The sequence below is a fragment of the Phacochoerus africanus genome, chromosome 15 (assembly GCF_016906955.1).
Source record: "Phacochoerus africanus isolate WHEZ1 chromosome 15, ROS_Pafr_v1, whole genome shotgun sequence".
Taxonomy (NCBI): Eukaryota; Metazoa; Chordata; class Mammalia; order Artiodactyla; family Suidae; genus Phacochoerus; species Phacochoerus africanus.
In genome coordinates, this window is record NC_062558.1 from 51,321,145 (window position 1) to 51,341,680 (window position 20,536).

Sequence of the window (20,536 nt, forward strand, 5' to 3'; positions counted from 1 at the left end):
TCACAGCTTGCCGGGTGAACAGGACGTCCGGGTTAGCAGCCAATAACAGCCGAGGGCGGGCGGGGAGTGGGACCTAGAGGCCGGGGCGGGGCCTGCAGGGCAGGTGTAAGCGGAGCGCGCCGCCGGGGTCGCAGAGCTGCGTTGAGGTGGTGGCAGCAGCCGTCAGCTCTGGCCCGCAGGTGCTGGGCTACAGAGGCCGTTTCTGACGGAACCACGCGGTTCAGACGGGTTCTTAACAGAAACTTTATTTTCATAAAAGACCTGTACATTTCATAAGCACAAACCGGCATCAGCGCCTCGGGGCCAGGTCTCTGGCTGCAGCAATCTCGCCAGTGTCCAGGATGTGCCGGGCTATGAGGCCAGGGAGGGGAAAGCAAGCCCTGCGGGTGGGTGTCCGGATGTCGTGTTAGGGGCGATGCTCATTGAGTCTGGGGAGACAGGACCTTTGTTCACAGATGCCCAGGAGACAATGACAGCGAAGGGGAGTAGTCTGGTGGGCCTGCGACACCCCTGCAGATGGTGGTTCTCCATCTCCTGCCAACCTTGTACAGGCCCTGGGGCCCCTTGCAAGGTGGATGCCTGGCTCCCTGGGGAGTGACACTGGGTCAGGTGGGAAAGCTGGCTCACAGAGCAAGCTCGGAGAAGACATCGTCTATGGCCAGCTGCAGGCCAGGGTACGGCAGTGACGACCATGCCCACAGACAACACCCCACTGTGTCACCAGAAGACCTACCAATGGGGTCCACCTGTGGCCCAAGCAGGGAGTGTGCCTCCAGGAAAGGACCAGGAGGGCTTTCCTTGTGTACACAGTGGATGTTGCTCAGATAAGACAAAAACCCAGGGCCATCATGCTCCATTAACAATCATTATGCATAAAATGACCTGTTAGCAGATGTGATCCAGCAAACTGTGGCTGTCTACCCACTAAGGAGGGCTTTGACTTCTGCCAGTGACCCCAGGACCCCTTAAGTGGACAGTCAGGTAGGTCACATTCATTGCCAGTGGTATGGGCCAGAGGGCCCAGCCCTGGTCACCATGATGACCTTTGCTCATTCGTAGGACATGTGGGTAAACCCTGGGCCATCGTCCTGCACGGGAGCTCTGTTCAGGCAAGTAGGAACAAGGGAATACCCTGCTGGGCCTGACCATCCTCACCCAGGGGTCAGAGAACCTCATTTCTCCCTATATTCTTAGGGAGCCCCCAGAGGAGTTCTTTTCTAAGCACAGGATTGGATTGGCACCTGCAAGCAGGCCTTCCTCCAGCTGGGTCAGTGACCCAACTGTCTACCCATGTTGGTACCTCACCAAACATTTAGAGGCAATTCAGATTTTAATCATTGCCTGTTTTTATTTGAAATTCTTGATTCAGAATTAGTTTTAAGGAACAAAAGATTAAAATAATTGGATTAACATGTCAAAAGAGCTCATATTATAGAAAGTGAGACTAAATTAATACTAGTAAATAAAGACAGGCCAACAGAAACTTTAATGATTTAATACATTAAAACTGGGAGTGGTGGGTAGGGAAGGAGAATGAACACTTCTTTAGCTTTCATTTATTCTAATACTCATATATGTGCTTCACCATGTTGTTTTACAGCAGAAGAGACTGATTAAGAAGGCAGTTATTTCCAAATGAAATCAAAATAAAAGTGGAAATGCTTTCAGATCAGCTTTTCCTTCTGAGTAATGTCTTTTAGTGATGAAAAAAACAAACCAACATTGTAAAATCAAAATAGAAACACCCTTCCTCAAATACTTAAATTGCAGCCAGAGTAATGGGACAGCCACTATTTATAGAGAGCACTTATCTGTTTAAACCACTTTTTTTCCAGGCCAAAGACAACTATGACCTGGAAAAAGAAAGGTCAAATGAAGAAAAAACACCACAGCTTGGAGCAGTTCAATCCCTTCACAGGTTTTGAACAGGAATTGGGGGACTCTGCTGCAGCTGAGGCAGTGAGCGAGCCTTGAGGGCTGAAAGCAGGGAGTGGTGACCCGAGATGGCTGCTCCTTCCCCCAATCAGGTGCACAACTCCACGGCCTGCTGTTCCACTTCCAGTCAGACCTGAGAATTCTTAGGTAATTCTAAACAAACCTAAGGTGACAGAGCATCCCCATCAGAGCCAGTAACTAAAAGCCATCACGTTACAATTACTTTATTTTCCAATCAGCCAACAGTCCTAACCTATGGCTTTCTTCCCTTTTTACGCAATGACTGCCCTTCTCCAGAGAAGGCGACGAATCTGCCTCCAGCTTCATCCTAAGTGTGAAGAGAAAATACTATTTTCAGAAACTCCTTGGAATTAAAAAAAAAAAAAGCTTTATCTGTTGACTCATGTACCATCTGCCCATTTTCCTTAACCCCCTATTATTTAAGATGCAGAGACTCCCATCCCCTGGGAGAGGCAGTTCTCCCATCAGCTACTGTTCCAGACTGCAGTGTTCACACTGGCAGGTGAGCAGATTGATGTATCTGCACACGACTTTGATTTTCCTAGAAGTGGAATTCTGCAGTAGAGGGATGCACAGATTTTTAAGGCTTTTGAAAACTGTGACTCACCAGCCCTTGGAAACCCTCTACCCAGCTATTCTCCCACCAGCAGAAAGATGCTGAACCCTTGACAACAGCAGGCATCTTTCCACAAGCTGGGCTACTAGCCAGGTGGAGGCCCCATCTGTGGAAGAGGATTCCAAGGCCCCCAACACACCCCCCTGCACTAGCCCCCGTACTAATGCAGCTAATGTTTCTGTGGTGCCAGTACAAGGTTCATGTGGTGGCAAATCACACTGAGCTACACAGCCTTCCTTTCCAGAGGGCCCTCCATTTGTCCTGCTGTCCACACCTAAGCCTGGCTTCCCTTGCGCACACAGTGTAGTCGGCATTCTGATGATTCCACCCACTCAAGGAGGCCATGCCCTCCAGGCCTTGGGGCAGCCCCGCCTGGGCCGCTGGCGCCCGGGTGCTACATGTGCTATGGGGACTTCCTGCTTCCAGGGTCTAACGCTTTCTCATTACCACCTTTTTCCTCCATGGGGTATGTCTTCCAATAGCTTCCCGGGAAGGGGTACATGAGGATATGTGACCAGAAACACCTCTTTCTATGCTCCTGCTTTGCAGACAGGGTGCTTGTGCTGCATGGCTGGGGCCACCACAGCAGAATATCAGAGGCTGGGGCTTCCGCCAGACACTTATTTCCTCCAATCTGGAGGCTGGGGGGTCTGAGACCCAGGTGCCAGTAGTCTTCTCCCTCTCTTTGGCCCGCAAGTAGCTCCTTCTTGGTGAGTCCTCACACAGCCTCTCTCCTGTGTCCCCAACTCTTCTTAGAAGGGGACCCGTTACAGGCCCACCCTAATGGCCTCATTTTACCTCAGTAAAAGCCTCTTCTCCAAAACGGTCACTCTCTGAGGTGCTGGGCTTTAGGGCTTCAACACAGGAATTTGGGGACACGATTCCGCCCCACGAGCTGGGCACGGACATTTTGGGACCCTGCTCTACTAAGTCCTGCCTCCTTTGTCCAGCGAGAAGATGCCACTCTTGATCTGTGGTAGAACCACTACCTCCTGGAAGCTTTAAGATCACGCCTTTCCCCCAATGTGGCGTTGCTTTCATCTGCTCTGTGGGATGGTGGGTGGCTGGTGCTGGAAACTTCCTAACTGTGCTCTTCACTCGTGGGTGAGCAGGCTGGGACCTCCCTGGGCCTGACTGTCTGCTTCCAACTGCAGCGAGCCCACCCAGCACTGAGGGTGGCAAACTGTCACTTGATCCCTTGCCACAATGCCGATGGCCGTCTCAGAACTCTGATGCCTGTCCCTTCTCCTGGGTGGGCGGGGCAGCAGTCCTACTGGTCTGTGACAGACACTCAGTCTTCACCCCGGGTCCTGCCTCCTGGCTTCCCCACAGCCAGCTGGGGACAAGGCTCTCTGTGGTCTAGCAGGTCATGTGCCTTTGACCTTCTGCTCTGAGGCTCCCAGAGCTCTGCTGCAGGGGCCTCCCTCCTCCTCACTGTCCCTGTCACCTTGTCACCTGTGTCCCAGTCCAGGGGGTTCCAGGATAGGACAGAGTTGCACATGACTGCAAGCCCACCTTCAGTCACACTTCTCTCCTTTGACGCCTGTGAACGGACAGACAACCTAGCCTGCCCCTCTCACGCCTCCAATAGTCAGGGACAGGTGAGCCTGAGGATGCCCACCGGAGGCTGTTGGACTTGGGCCAGTAGCCTGGCTGGGGATGGGCCAAGGCCAGGTCAGGACCACATCAGCTCCTCTGGGTTTGGAAAGGTCCCAACAACCACGTCAACTGGAAGAACATTAAGGCCAGGAGAGGCTGTGAGTAGGGCCGGGTATGCAGGCTGCATGGTGGTCTCTGCCCCACCCCTGGGTCCCCAAGGGGCCAAGCCTTGAGAAAAGCAAGCAGGAGAGCAAGGTTGGAGGTGTAGGTGTTCTAGAGTCACAGCTGTGGCATGGGGCCCACACCAGGCTGTGCCGGGTTTTCCCAGCCAGTTTCCTGCATCTGGGACAAGTGCCCACAAGGTGGAATGTCCCTTTGCCAACACCTGCAGCCTTCCCTTCCTGCCCCCGGGGAGCCCTGGGTCGAGAGAGGCCACTTGCCCCAGGTTGGGGTGGTGGCCGTTTCTGGAGTGCAGTGGCGTTAGGGTGGCGGTGCATTGGTCAAGAACTCTGCTCCAGGGACCTGGGCACCTGGACCTCCACTCACCCTCATGCTCACTTCTGTAAAACGTGGACAGTCCCAGCAGCTGCCCACAAGATCGTCCTGGGAATGAAATTCCTTTTTTTTTTGTCTTTTGTGCTTTTTAAGGCTGCACCCACAGCATATGAAGGTTCCCAGGTTAGGGGTCTAATTGGAGTTGTTGCTGCCGGCCTATGCCATAGCCATAGCCACAGAGGATCCTTAACCCACTGAGCGAGGCCAGGGATCGAACCAGCAACCTCATGGCTCCTAGTTGGATTTGTTTCCACTGTGCCACAACGGGAAATCTGGGAATGAAATTTTTTTTTTTTTTTGTCTTTTTGCTATTTCTTGGGCCGTTCCCACGGCATATGGAGGTTCCCAGGCTAGGGGTCTAATCGGAGCTGTAGCCGCCAGCCTACGCCAGAGCCACAGCAACACGGGATCCGAGCCGCGTCTGCAACCTACACCACACTCACGGCAGCAACGCCGGATCGTTAACCCACTGAGCAAGGGCAGGGACCGAACCCGCAACCTCATGGTTCCTAGTCGGATTCGTTAACCACTGTGCCACAACGGGAACTCCTGGGAATGAAATTCTTAAGTGCAGGGCACTCAGCATTAGCCTGACACCTGGCAGGGCTCAGTTTATTGGAGGCTCACTAGTCACCATCAGGGCACACCAGAACTGTGGCCTGCACACCTGCATGGCCTCAAAAAGACAAGCAGGCCACTGGGGAGAGGAGGGCCCCAGCACAGACAAAAACACGAAAGATACACCCTTATTCAGAATGCAAAGAACTCCCTCAGTCATCTGATAAAATTTCTTATTACCTACAAGATACACTCACCTCTTCAACCTTTTTGACCAGTGGACGTGAATTTCTGATGAACGTGATCTTACCGAGTTTAAATTCATAATTGGGAATTCCTCTGTGAAAAAGGGAGAGCAGAAGAAATGTTCCAGGAGAATGGGACTAAAACCCCTTTGACCTTCCATCGAGAGGAAGCCACAGGAAGAGATGGGTATGCTGGCCGTGCCCCTCAGGAGGGGACAAAACCACTGGGGTCTTCAGACTCAGGGCCTGGAACGCAGGGGTCACCTGGAGGCTTGGGGGCCTAGCATCTGCGTCCTGAGCCTCACGTACCACTCTGTAAGGGCTACACCTGCACTACAGCCACTTCCTTCCCTGGGGGGCTGGGTGTAAACCCCTTTCCACATTCTTTGTGTGCTGTCACATGGTTGGCAGGATGTACCTCATCCCAGCCACCACCACGATGGCCCACAGAGTGGTCCCTAGACCACATGACACAAACAACCAAGTGAACAGCTCCAACTTCCTCTCGAGGGGAGGGGGGCACTTACCTGAAATAACAGAGGACAAAAGGCACTAGACCTAAGAGAGGAACTGAGCCGGAGCCAGAGAGTAGGAGCAAGGCTCAATCAGGTGCAGGGCGCAGGGGGCTGGGCTGCAGTGGTCCTGGACCAAGGCCGGGCGATGGAGTAGGAAACTACGCACCCCCCAACCATGCTCTATCCACCTGCAGCCTCTGAGACCCGTGCCAGAGCTGGAGTGAGGCCTTCACACCTGGGCTTGGGTCGGGCAGAACAGAGCAGGGCAGACCCACCTTTTGATGTCGCCAGGCTTGATGGGGGAGGGGCTAGGCTCTACACCTTTCTTCTTCCCATCCAGTCTGTTCCCAGAGCCTGAGAAGGCCTAGACAAGCAAGCATGGAGCTGTGAGCTGAGCCCTGAGGGCAGGGTGGAACCGTAGTAACCTAGTGCAGAGATGTGGGGCCGGGAGTGCCACCTGTGGACACAGCCTGAGGTGCTGCCATGAGCTGAAGGGAGCGCCTCTGGGCCATAGGAGCATGCCTCCAATTGCCATGCCCCCCAGCTGCCAAGGACTGGGTGATGAGTCTGGCAGGGCCTGCAGCTCAGCTTCCCCTGGCAGCCTCCAGCACAGGCCGAGCCATTGCACACCAGCTCCACCACCTGTTGCTCAGCGCCAGGCAGGGCAGCAGTGCTATGGTCATGTTGCAACTTACTTTCAAATAGTGCAGGGAAACGACCACGTTTTAGAGAAAAAGCAAAAGCGGTCACTGGTGGTGACTCTTAAATGAAGGGAACGTGTGTCTGCTCTACAACTAGAATTTTCTGGCAGGCCAGAGATCTTCACAAAGACAGAAGAGTGGGGCTGCATGACAGCTGTTGGGAGGATCCCACTTTCGGGAGGAAATGAATGGAAAGTGCATGATGCCAGGTGTGCGTGCATGGTGGGGGACTCACCCGGAAGCCCAGCTCCCCAGCGTAGCCTCCATGGTCAGCCTCGCCCTCCTGATGGGGACAGAAAAACAGGGATGAGCTTCTCAGCAAGCCCCCCCACTACTGCCCTGCCTACACCCCAACAGCCAGGACATCTCGTGTCCCACGAGCAGGGCTGGGATGGCAGAGAGTAGCTGCGTCCACACCAGCAGAGGCCACACACCGCCAGCTGTCAGGACATACCCAGGGCCCGCTTCCAGGGGTACGCCCAGGACTTACAGCTGACTCCTCGTGCTGGACCTGTCTCTCAGGCTCTTTGTAGCCAAGTGGAGCATCAAAGTCCACCTGCAATCCCAAGATGAATGCGCAATTTGAGACAGGGCCACACATGGCCTCCCTGGCCTCTCTGTTATAAGTTGAGACAAACGAGGGTCCACATGCAATTTTAGGAGGTGACACAGACAGGCCTGCAAACCTCACCTGCTTTCCTCAAGGTCACTATGGCCCCTTGGCAGAATATCCGCACCGACGTGAACTGGCCCTTGTACCCGGTTGACATGTGCACGTGTACGCACACGCACACACACACACGAGTTTATATCATGTCCTCACAATTTTACCATCAGTGCAGGCCGAGACCCTGAGCAGTTCCAACACTGCAGTGACCCTTTCTGCTGCCACTTCGTAATCCCGGACCTCTGCAACCACCCCTCTGCCCTCTGTGTCTAAAGTCCTGTCATCTCAAGAGTGTTACATCAGTGGACCCAGGCAGAATGTGGCCTCTCAGGATCGGCCCTTTCTGCTGAGCATTCTCCCTGGAGACCCAGCAGGTCACAGATACTGCTGGGTTTGTCCATCTTGGAACCCAGAGCAATCCCATCCAGTGACCACACGGTCAGCAACCTCTTCTCTCCCCTGCCAGCCCTGCACAGAATGCTGGCCTGCAGGGCCTCAGCCACCCATCCTCCCACGGCCACTCACATTCATGTCGCACTCAATGATGGACACAGCCTTGTCAGGCTTGGTCTCCATCACCCGAAGCTCGTAGATCTGGGGGAATAGAAATCAGTCAGTTTCATGGCAGCCCTGGGCCCATCGCCACTCATGTCACAGCAGCCCCTACATGGCTGCTGCTCACTCCCTCCCTAGCCACACCTCTTGCTGTGAAAGAGTGGCTGTTTGGGGTGGCCGCTCTGAGGCCAGGCACTCAGGCGACTGTTCCTCATAAGTAATGCAAATCAGACAAGGTAGTTATGCAGCAAACTGCACAAGACACCCATGATGTTTACATCAGGAAAGTTTACTTCTAAGATTTAACCCCGAGTAAATAATCAGCTAAACACTAAAAGAGAAAATGCTAAGAACACTCCCTCCCACATTGGTAACAGTGGTGTACACGGCAGATGCCCAGCACAAGGCTGGTTAATTAGGTGGTGTTTATTTACACAAAACAAGTTTGTCACCAGTGGGACAGCATGCAGCCAGCAGGAAGGAAGCTGGAAACCAGTTACTCTGCCATGTGTCTAAGATGGTCTCATGTATGCAGAACTCGTACAAAGTCCAAACAGACAGGAACCAAGAGTGGCAGAACCTCTCTTCTATGTTGTTTTAGGTTCTTTCTCTCTACCTAGAGCACGTCCCGCTTCTCTAACAAGCACTGGGGGTGGTCCCACCATTAATAAACAAGATATTGGAGTTCCTGTTGTGGTGCAGCAGAAACGAATCCAACTAGGAACCATGAGGTTGCCGGTTTGATCCCTGGTCTTGCTCAGTGGGTTAAGGATCCCGCGTTGCTGTGAGTTGTGGTGTAGGTCACAGATACGGCTCGGATCCTGTATTGCTGTGGCTGCGGCGCAGGCCGGCGGCTACAGCTCTGATTAGACCCCTAGCCTGGGAATCTCCATATGCCATGGGTGCGGCCCTAAGAAAAAAAAAAAAAAAAGATATTGACGGAGGCCCATTCAAGTACAGTGAGAAGGCCCCATGTGCCTGGTTCACCCTCAAGTCTCCTCACTACTAAAAGAAATGAACATGTAGCTGGGTGGATGAGCCACCACTGTTTCACGTCGCCCCTGGGCGACCTCTCATGGTTCTGCTGCTACTGACAAGGCTCCACTAGACTGGGGTGCTGTTCCCAGAGACTCTGGGACAAGGACAATACCCACCTCTGCATCTATTTTGGCCCCTTCAGGGGCCCAGCTTCACAAGGATGCCTCAATTGAGAGCCCTCCAGACAATGATGGCCATTTTCTGCTGTGTACCAAGTGCCTACCAGAGCTTCCCAGTGGGTGGGACAACTCACAGGACAAGGACTGGGTAGGTCCATGTCCCCACAGCCCAGCCAAGGGCTTCACTAAGGTCACAGGTGCAATGAAGGTCATCCTGCTGAGGATGAGACCGTAACCAGGCAGTGCTCGAGACAGAGGTTCTGGGCAATCAGCATGGGGCCCTAAATCCAGCCCCTGAAGATTTCAGAATCAAACAGTGGGCCGGGAAGGAAGCAGGCAAACTCCGTTTCAACAGGGCCTCTGTCCAACACCAGAATGGCACTGAAGGTCCATGTTAGGTGTGAACTATGCCGGCCAGCCTCCAGGCTGTGCCCACCCGCAGGCTGAAACTCACCTTCTCGTTGTAGTTGATAGCAATCACATCCCCGGTGGTCAGACAGGCAAAGTTTCTCAGCGCGTTTTCTAATCTGCAGACACACTGTCAAGGCCACATAGCAAGATGGAACGTCTCAAATCTGAACAAGTCTCCATGAGGCCTTTAAGTGATCACGGTCAGACACATCCTAGGCAGACATACACCAAGCCAGAGCTCACAGATGTGGCTGTTACACAAGGAGAAGGAAGAGCTCCTAACAGGTGCCTCACTCTCCTTGGAGTGGGGAGACCCCCATCCCCAGCCAGAGAAAGATGGATCTCTGATGTAGTAGGCAGCACGGGTGCCGGGGCCAGGGTGGGTGCAGATGGGCAGGATGGGTACAAAGACCCTTCAGGAGGACGCCCATGCTCTGGCCCCGCAGTGTACGCACCTGTCAAACCTGCGGAACTGTGCGTTCAGTTGTATGTAAATTACACCTCAATGAGTTGACTTTAAAGTCCCATGGGAGCACAGGGGAGAAAACTGAATGACCCATAGTAGGTCCCCTCAAACCTCCTTCCAATGCAAAGAAGTTTTCACTCGCTCTTGTTTCTATCTTTTGGGCGATAACGCAACTTCAGCTATATGTCCCAGGATAGAAAAAAAAAAAAAACTTGAATAAAAATTTAAAAGAGAAAAGTAGCCTGTAAACCCCCTTTATAATTGTAAATAAGCTTTTAAAAACTGAATGACCCAAGAGCCCAGACAAGGGAAAAAACCCCAGTCATGGGAACACTTTAGCCAGATCATCCTCGTCAGTTTACCGAAGTGCTTTAAACATAAAAGTCAAGCGTAAAACGTGGCCAGATCTACCACCATGATGTGGCACAGCTGGGTGAGGATCCAAGTCCATCACCAAGGGTGGAAGAGCCATGTCCATGTTCATGTCTCTCAGTCACATGGCCCTCCAGCTGCTGTGGCTCTGAGAAGTGTGGAGTGCGCTGTCTCCTCCCCTCGAGAAATGCCAGCTGTGGGGTGACCCCTGAACTGTCAGGCCTGACCCACTAGCCTCTGAGGGCAACACTGATCCCTGCTGCACGCCCCACTCCCTGTCCTCGCCCTACACTAAGACTGCCTTTGTCCAGACCCTCGGCCAGGCCAGCCTAGGGAGCACTACAGCTGGCAACCGTGTGTGAGAGGCCGACTCTGAAAGAGACCTGGTAAGTCCATGCCGACACATGCGAAAACACTCCACAAGCAGAGGACTGGGCTGGGCGGGGCCGGGCCGGGCCAGGGCCAGGCCTCACCCCTGGGCTCAGAAACCATTCTACCAGGAAGGAGCCTCCTCTGGCGCCTGCTAAAAGCAGAACCCAACATCCCCACGTGTCTGGCACTGACCCTGCAGCTCAATCCTGGCTCCAGCCTGGGGACTGCAGATGAGAAGGGTTGAGCCAGCTTTTTTTTTTTTTTTTTTTTAAACTATCTGTGTTGCTCAACTGCAGTTTTTTCAAGCATGCCTTTTTGAATAATTAAGTGGTAGAGTGACCACTGTGTGACATGATATCAACAAGCCAATCAGGACTCCAAGCTAGAGACCTTGATTGCAGGGCATACCCCAGGCCCATCCTAATCATCCCCGAAATTATATACACAGGCTGGCTCATATTCAGAGAACAAACACAGAAGAATCACTAGAACCTGAGGCCTTTACTTCCTCTATTGAGAGAAAGAAAACATACTGCAACAGTGCTCCCCACACCTGGGTTAAAAGGGAGGCTGAGCTGTGGCCTGAGAGGCCGACAAGCTGCCCTCCCACCAGAGCACAGCTGCCTGGAGCAGGGACTCCATTCTGCCCTCCAGAAAGCATCCAGAGATGCCCAGCATGCTCATCTAGCCCAAGCCATGATGGATGTGCTGGCCTGACACTACTGTTCACACACATCAGTCAGGACAGGCATGTGGTCCCCAAGGCAGGCCCACACTCAAGCAAGCATGCACTGTTGCCTGCTGCCAGCTGCATAGCCCTTCCTGGCCCCAAAGGACCGGTATTGATTGACAAGGATACACAGCCTTGGGGTTGGTGATGTCCAGGAAGTCCGGGCTCTGGGGCTGGAACTTGGAGTATGTGGCCACCTGCAGGTTGACGCTCTCCACCTGAACCAGGCCCCCCTCCTCCAGCAGCAGGTTCTGCATCATCTGAAAGAAGCAGATAGAAGGCTGATAAGGGGAAGGACTGAGGCTGCAGCCAGCAGTGCCAGCACCTCCGAGATGCCGATCACTGGAGGTGGGAGATGACTGCCCCAGTGGGCTGACCTTGCCCAGCTTGGCTCCGTAGCCATCTGCTCCAAGGCCTCTACAGAAGCACCCTGCAAGGCAAAGGCCAACTGAAGGATGAGATGGAGAGAGAGGAACCAGGAACCGAGGTACTGGAGTACAGGACCCTTCAGAGACAGGTTCAGGGGTCTGAGAATAGTTTTCTGCACATCCCAGAATAGTTTTCTGCTTTTCTTATTTCAACCCTTCTTAAAGAGAGCTGCAAACATACATAGGTGGAAAGGACCACAGGGGAGCCAACACACTCAGCCACTTCCATGGCCAGCAGGTGACAGCTGACCTCGTCCATCCACACAGGCTGCCTAGAGCTCAGGGGGAGCGAGTCTACAAGCAGCCGACACAAAGCACTGACTCGCACACTTGCTGTTGGTCAGAGGACCCTCGAGTCAACTCTGCCACAGCAGCAGGAAACCCCAACCCAGGAAGAGGCCACAGGCATCTCCATGCTACCTAAAGAAGCTTCTTAGGGGTAGGATGTTTCCAGGCAAATGGATTCAGTTAGCTTTCTGGTCCAAAGTGGTCTGAGACCCTGGATCAGAGCCCAATCAAACTACACGTCTGTGGACTAGAGAGAGACCCTTCAAAGTACAGCATCCCCACCTCCTTTCACTAAGGCTGTGCCACAGAGGAGCCTGGGGAGGTCGTCACTGCCCAACACGTCAACCACCCACAGCTCTCCACAGATGAGTGAGACGGGCCTTGCACCTGAGGGGCATCTGCAGGCACACAGCCAGGGAGGCAGGTGCTGGAGCAGATGTGTGGGCAGCTGGGGGGGGGGGGAGGGGCAGTCCGTGAGGGAGGCAGCACAGGGGGGCAGCTGGGCCTAGCACTTGGGAAGACCCTGGCTCAAGGGGACAGCCAGCTCTCAGGGGAAATGGCCAGGGTCACCACTGCAGGAGAGCAGAAACCTCCAAACTTCTACTCATATTTAATCTTAAAACATGACTCAAGGCCCCTCCTTTCAAAGTGCGGTGATGACTATGGCGGGGCCCTCACTGTGCAGGAGAGGTGGGGCTGCTGTTCAGGACATCTCCCTAGGGGCAGAGGCCTTGCAGTGCCTTCCCAAGTTCACCCACAGAACCTGAGGGGTCTCTGAGTACCCTGACTTAGGTGAACATGAGAAGAACACACAGTCCTCTCTATGGGTTTCCCAAGGCCAAGCATGTCAGAGATGGGGGAGTGGGGGCTGAGCTGGGGGGAGGGGGCCAGCCTCTGCCTGGAGCTCCCTTTCCAAAACCACCCTAGACATGGAATTTCTGCATATGATAGAAGATGGCGCTGAAGGTCAAAGCACTCCGGTTCACCTGTGCCTGGGGACATGCCCTGGCCCAAGATGGAGGGGGGGGCCGACACGGACACCTCACACTGAGGGAATATTGCCTGGCCATATGGGCTTCTGGCCACTGCAGGCCCCTGCCCACAGCGCTGGTGCGGCTGTCAGCCCCTCGGAGGTGGATGGCACCAGCCAGCCTGGGCGCAGAGGCTTCCCTCAAATGGCAATGAAGCTCAGTGCTCTGGACAGGCTCAGGTGCAGGCAAGTGAGTATACACGTGCGCGCGCGTGCGCGCACACACACACACACACACACACACAGGACGCACTACTGAAGTAGAGGAAACGTAAAATCTAAAACTCTATATTTGGAAAAATACTCCTGCTCCATTGTTTTAAAAAAGCTTGAGGCAGAAAATGGCAGTTAAGGAGCAGGCCGCCCAGCCTGCAAGGTGCCGCCCCACTCACCCAGTGAGGAAGGTAGCAGATGCCCTCGTCAGCCACAAACTCCAGCACCCCACAGTGCGTCATGCGGTCCGAGTTCTTGTTGGTCAGCTTGAACAGCATGGGGTAGGTGATGTTAAGTCGGCCTAAAAAGAAGAGTAAGGTATGAGGCTCCACTTCTTGAGTGAGAGAGACCCTGCCCCCCAGCCCCCTCCCCTGGGAAGCGCCCCCCAAGAGCAAGCCCGAGGAACCAAGTGGCACTTAGCCCACTCTGCAGGCTCTCAGCTCCCAGAGAAGGCTCAGGAAGGTTTGCCACACCCGAAACTCAGCATTAGCTTACGCTTCTGACTGTCTGAAATCCCAATGGTGACACGTTTTTTCACTTATTTACAGAGTTTAAGTGTCAACCGTGTGCCAGGCACAATCCCTCCTCAAAGGTCTCTAGTCAGGAGAGCAGAAAGCAGACCAACAAGTGCGCCCAGCCACCTGGTGCTGGGGGGAGGCTGGGCGGGAATTCCAGGCAGGAGAGCAGACTGAGCAAAGCATGGAGGGAGGGGAGCCGGGCCAGTTTGGGACCTGCTGGCAACTGGGCAAGACTGGGGCACAGGGACAGAGTGTGGGAGCAGTTGGGAAGAAGCCGGGCAGGGCCAGTCAGCAGCTTGGGTTGCAGCAGGGACATGGTGTGTCCCTTCCTGCCAACGGTCCCTGAGCCGAGGGCTGCATGTAGGATTGGACCAGGAAAACAGGGCTGCCGGCCAGCCTGATAGGGAGGGTGGGGGGCACAGACAGGAGGGGCTGGTGGCCTAAGGCTGGAAAATCAGGAGACTCAGGAAGCGGGGGGAGGGCCCGGACAGACCACTGCATGCCAAGCCTTCACTCGGTCTTCCTGGAACAATGAGGCATACCGTCCTCACCCTCTTATCTACAGGGAACTAAGGCACACAGGTTTGGTGACACGCCCAGGATCACACAGTCCTGGACCTGCCACACTGGGAGTCAACCCAGGCTGCTAACCCCGGTCTGGGGCTTAACTACTGAGGCCAACTAGCCTGTTGCTTTAGGTAAACGTGGCAAGAGAAGTTCCACTCAGCAGCAAGAGGCCTGGCAGCCTCCATCCGGGATCTCCCTTAAAAGATGGTGTTCCCCCATCATCAAGGGTGATTTTGATGCTGGCAGTGGTGGCCAAGGGCCCAGACAGCAGGCCCTCCATCACCAGGGTGCCTGCTTCCTGGCTGTAGAGCCATGGAACGGAATCCAGTCCGTTGTAAACAGAACAGATGGATGAGGCTCCAACCAATGGTCTGAGATTCTTGCCTCTGGAAGAGGCCCCATGTTCCTTGATCCAGAAATTTTCAAACTGCATTTTGGGATTCAAGAGGCGCTTTGGGATGCCTGAGCCCTCTGTATCACCTCACCTGCTCCAACCTGAGCAGCCAAGTTTTTATAACTTAGAGCTCCCTGTGAGAGTTCATCTGGACTGAGGAGCTTTGACCAGCATCTACGGTGCACTGTCCCATTCCTGGTTTTAGCTCCTGGGTCAGCTCCACCCCACAAGGCAGTCTTCCAATCCACTCCCTTCTGTCACGGTCCAGGCATGACAGGGGCCTGTGCAAGGACTGTGAGCCCTACGCTCTATCCACCCTCTGGTTGAGCTGAGGGAGAATGAAAGGTCTCCACTGGGTGTGGCCACTGCTGCTAATTTCGGTTAAGCCCTGTTGGCTAAAGCACCTCTGACTGCTACCTGGTGTCACGTGGCCTTGGGCAACATCTAGGAGGGACTCCTCCTGCCACAGAACAATTCCAATAGACAGCCCCGTGTGTCCCCGTTTAAAGACGCTGATACTGAAGTCCAAAGAGACCTAGTTGTTGGTCTAGAGACAGGCCAGGCAAGGTGTAAAGCATGAGCCAGAGCAACACAGAGCCGAAGCCTGATCCCATAGTGCTGCCCCCCTCAATACCTGACAGTGTGGACTCCTGTCTCCCAGGAGCCTCTGCATCTCCTGCCTCACAATGAAAAGACCCCCAACAGAGTTCCCACCATGGCTCAGCAGTTAACGAACCCAACTAGTATTCATGAGGACTCAGGTTCAATACCTAGCATCGTTCAGTTGGTTGGGGACCAGGCGATGCCCTGAGCTGTGCTGTGGGTTGCAGACGTGGCTTGGATCCTGCACTATTGTGGCTGTGGCGTAGGCCAGTGGCTGCAGCTCTGATTCAACCCCTAGCCTGGGAACTTCCATATGCTGCCTGTGGGGCCCTAAAAAGACCAAAAAAGAAAAAAAAAAGAAAGAAAGAAAAGACCTCCAAGATTCAAAAGGACTGTGGTTGGGGCTCTGGGTCCAGTTGTAAGATGAGATGCTCCCATGGGATGAATGGTCGGGGAAGGAGAGAAAAGCGTGGCTAAGCTCATAAGCCCTGGGCCTTTCCCATTCCTGGTTAAGAGGCAGGATGCAGTGAGGGGAGCAGCTTATGGGGTGGAAGGGTTAGACCTGCAGCTGGAGCTGAGGGAAGAGGCTTGGGGAGGTGAGAGGCCTGCCGCACAGCATCCTCTTGGGAGCCACTGCTATCCTTTAGGGGAAAACCCAGCGGGCCCAGCCAGCAGCATCAGCTGCACTGGGCAGCGTGAATAGCACTGTTGCTTATCCCTCCTTCAGTCCTGATAGGGTTGGGGGGAAGGGGTGGGGGGCCTCCAGAGGAGCAGACCTAGAGCTGAGCACCTGCTGGCCACCACCAGCCACCACCTCACCAGCCCAGTGGGCACCTTCCAGGGGCAATTGTCCTTCCAGCTCTGCCTGCACACAGTGAGGGGCCTAGGCCTGGCGCCCCCATTCACATTTCCTCAGTTCTCAAGTCATGGAGAAGTACTTACTGAGTTGGTCGAGGGCTGAAGGCGGCATAATTACTGCAGAAAGAACATTTTAGAGATGTTAAGAAAATGAACGACAGCTGAAAGGACAGGACAAAAGCCAAAGTGCACTTTCTGTTACATCTAAGTGAGAGTACTAAACAATGCTGTAGGCATGCCAGAACTTCATAGTTGTCTTTCATAAAGGATTTTATGGGCTGTGATTTACTTGGCGGCACTGAATGGCTATTGGCCATAAACCTAGTCATAACTTGGCCCCCTCCCGCCAACCCCCTGGCAAGTTTGGGGCAGGCACAGCTTTGACTGTAACTAGTGTCTGTTCCTTATGCAGAATGAGGGCTCTGAGCACTACGGGCACTGCAGGCTGAGGGCAGGAAGGGTTACCATTCAAAATAAAAACAGCACATACTCTTCCCTCCTTTCTCCACATCTGACCTGTCATTAGGCCCGGCGAGCATGGACACAGAGAAGCAGCGGTACTGCGTGGAGAAGCGGTTCTGGAAGACCCGGGGAATTGGGTGGTCAAACATGTTGAAGGAAAACTAAAAGGAGGAAAAAGACATGTGGTTAACACAGAGCAAAGGTGCATTTCCTCCACCAACACCCAAGTAGAGAGACAATGAAGAACAAGACACCCTGGAAAGCACCTCCCGGAGCCCAGAGAACCAGAAGCTGCCCGCCCTGTCAGTTCCACCCACCTACTCATCCCATTTTCAGATGGTCAGATCTTACTAAAAGGTAAAACTGGCCCCTTCAAGCCTGTCCTTAACCTCTTTCAGTCCCCAGTTCCCCATCTAAGCCACACCTTGCACTGGCTTTAAGGACTGGTCCTACACCTGCCCTGTCTGCACCAGGCTGTACCTCTGCTTAGAACATGTTCCCTCTCCTCTTAAATACTTATCAGTGCCCACCATCTACCAGGCTCTGACCTCTAAGCACCAGGGAGACATCACTCTAGTGGTGTTTGCTCACCAACAAAACAGGTACAACCCCTGCCCTGGTGGGGCTGGCATTCAAGACAAGGGAAACAGGCAAAGAAAACTGCATGTCAGTGTTCTGAGGACATGAGAGGGGAAGGGACAGAGAGCTTCTGGGAATGCTATTTTAAGTGGGTATCAAGAAGGGACTCGGCAGAGGCCTGAAGAAGGAGCAGGCAGAAAACAGGGAACAGTATTCCAGGCATCGAGTTGTGCACCCCTACCCCTTCCCCTGGCTTCTAGAACCATCTTTTTCTTTCTCCAGAACCTTCCCATCTCTGCCCAGGGTCAAAGTTCATGCCCTTCCAAAGTGTTCTCAAGTTGCACTACACCATGGCACTCCCTCCCATTCACAAGCAAAGCCAAAAAACCATGGTACTGAGGCAGAATATTAACTCAGGTAGTCAGTGTAGGAGCATGGGCTTTGATTGCATTCTTTGATACAGCCAATGATTAACATTTGCGGCTTAATGGCTCCAGGGAGTAACTTCTCCACAGGCCTTGTTTACTTTAGGGAGTGTACCTATGCCCAGATGGACATTAATCCCTAATCCTCTGTGACCCAGTCTGCGGGAAGAAAAGGGCAAAGAAACTATGCGACTTCCACCCCTAAGACCCTGCTGGACAAAGACTAATACTGGTAATTGATCAAGGCCTGTGGGAGAAAACCACATCTTTCTGGACCCCACGTTGGTAACCCCCCCATCTTTAAGGGGAAAAAAACCCCTATAGGACAAGAGAGAAAGGGGGCTCTTCTCCCCACTCCCAGCAGCCCTGGGAGCTATTTGCTTTCCTTTAATAAAGACTTTGCTTGCTTGCTGCCTTTGTGTTGGCGGAGTTCATTCTTCAACTACCATGAACAAGAACTTGGATTCCGGTATCGTCTTTCTGGTATCAGTACCACCACAATACTAAGACCCCAGCTCTGAACTATAGATTATGACAAGGCTTAGAAAATGTGTTGCCCAGCAACCTAGAGTCTTCTTGAAGTACTGCAATTACTGTGACATTTCAAAAAGAAAGAATATGAAATTGCACAATAGGGTATAAATCCAAAACAATGAGAAGCTGAGTCTTGAAAATACGTATTTGTACACTGACAGTCACAGGAGGGCTATTTACAAGAGCAAAGAGCTGGAAACAATCCAAACACCCATTGACAAATGAATGAAGAAAACGTGGTCCATCCATACAATGGAATATTGTTTGGCTCTAAAGAGGAAGGAAATTCCAACACTTGCTCTAACGGTGATGAACTCTGAGAACATTCTGCTCAGTGTAATAGGCCAAACACAAAAGGACAAATACTGTGTGATTCTATTTACATGAGGTACTTAGAGTAAGTCAAATTCGCAGAGAGGAAAAGAATGGTGGTGGTGGTTGCCAGGGGCTGGGGGAGGAGGAATTGTTTAATGGGGACAGAGTTTCAATTTTTCAAGATAAAAAAGTTCTGTAGATCTACTATGCAACAATGTGAATGTACTTAACACCACTAAACTGTACACTTAAAAATGTACAAACTGGAGTTCCTGTCGTGGCTCAGTGGTTAACAAATCCAACTAGGAACCATGAGGTTGTGGGTTCAACCCCTGGCCTTGCTCAGTGGGTTAAGGATCCAGCGTTGCCGTGAGCTGTGGTGTAGGTCGCAGACGCAGCTCAGATCCCGCGTTGCTGTGGCTGTGGCGTATGCCAGAGATTACAGCTCGGATTAGACCCCTGGCCTGGGAACCTCCATATGCCGCGGGAGCGGCCCTAGAAAAGACAAAAAGACAAAAAAAGGGGGGAGAAAGAAAAAAAAAAAAGCAGAACTCAGTTCAACAAAATCATAGCCAGAGGCATAACAAATACACGGCGCTTCTGCTTCTGGGTGAGTGGGCGCCTCGTCACTAGAACCCCACCTCTAAGCCCTTTCTTCTGGGTGCAACACAAAAAGGACCGCGTACACAAGGTGTTGAACGGGTCCAAACCTGCCCTCAACCTTCCCCTTCTGATCCAGCCAGGCCTGACTTCATCGCTGGGGCCCAGGACTGAGAGGTAAGAGGGCCAGGGGAGCCACGGGCAGCGTGGCGGCGTCGCAAGCCGGCAGGGCTCAGGTGGGGGACGGGCCCCGAGCGCCCGCGCCCTTGCCCCTCAGCCTACCAGTCCATCCAGGGCTCGTTTGAGGGAAGCCGTCACAGGTCTAGAGCCGCGAAACGGAGGGCGGAAGCGCCCGCGGAAGGCTCAGGCCGGTGAGTCGGCACCTACTCGGCTGCACGTTCGCTCGCCGAGCCCCCGCCCCGGCCCCGGCCCAGCCGGCCCCGGCCCCAGCCTGCCCCGCCACTCACCATGGTGGACCCCTCGGCCTAGCAGGTGCGCTTCGCCAAGGAACGTTGCGGTGGAAGCCGACTTCTCCTCACAGCCGCCGCTACCGCCGCCGCCTCGCGCGGACATCCGGGACTCACCGGAAGTGCCGCACCTACACTTCCGGGAGAGGCGCACGAGGAGGGCGCAGCTGGGTCAAGGGATAAAGGCAAAGGCGCCAGGGTACAAGGTTTCCTTGAGTGAGCGCTTAAATACCCCTTCCTTCCTAACATGTGCACTCTAGACTACCTTTCATGATTATTTTATTTATTTTTTTTGTCTTTTTGCTATTTCCCGCTTCCGCGGCATGTGGAGGTTCCCAGGCTAGGGGTCTAATCGGAGCTGTAGCCACCGGCCTACGCCAGAGCCACAGCAACGCAGGATCCGAGCCGCGTCTGCAACCTACACCACAGCTCACGGCAAGGCCGATCGTCAACCCACTGAGCAAGGGCAGGGACCGAACCCGAAACCTCATGGTTCCTAGTCGGATTCGTTAACCACTGCGCCACGACGGGAACTCCTCATGATTATTTTAAACTGCAGTTTGACAGTGCCCCCCTCCGGAAGAGCTTGATGGGATTAACGCCCCTTCTGCTTAAATTACCCAGAATGCACGCAAACCTCCGGCGTCTGCCGCGGCCATCCAAGACTCAGGCGGAAGTAAGACACCCTTCCGCCCTCGAACCAGGCCGAGAGCCAATTGAAATCCTAAACGGAAGCACTCTTTGATGTACACACGAATTTAATTTGCAGAGGGAAGGTTT

The 20,536-nt window shown here is 53.6% G+C and overlaps 1 protein-coding gene across 1 annotated transcript; it reads right to left on the minus strand.

The window, feature by feature from the left end:
• Positions 1-1,463: 1,463 nt before the first annotated feature.
• Positions 1,464-20,439, minus strand: UFD1 (ubiquitin recognition factor in ER associated degradation 1). The gene is made up of 13 exons (XM_047759458.1): positions 20,377-20,439; positions 19,757-19,923; positions 16,865-16,997; positions 16,459-16,491; positions 13,614-13,735; positions 11,605-11,735; positions 9,579-9,651; positions 7,938-8,006; positions 7,236-7,301; positions 6,981-7,028; positions 6,320-6,408; positions 5,542-5,623; positions 1,464-2,263 (listed from the first exon to the last, which is right to left on the minus strand). The coding sequence occupies exons 2-13, from the start codon at positions 19,757-19,759 to the stop codon at positions 2,189-2,191; spliced, it is 924 nt and encodes a 307-aa protein (XP_047615414.1). The 5' UTR covers positions 19,760-19,923; positions 20,377-20,439; the 3' UTR covers positions 1,464-2,188.
• Between the last annotated feature and the right edge of the window lie 97 nt (positions 20,440-20,536).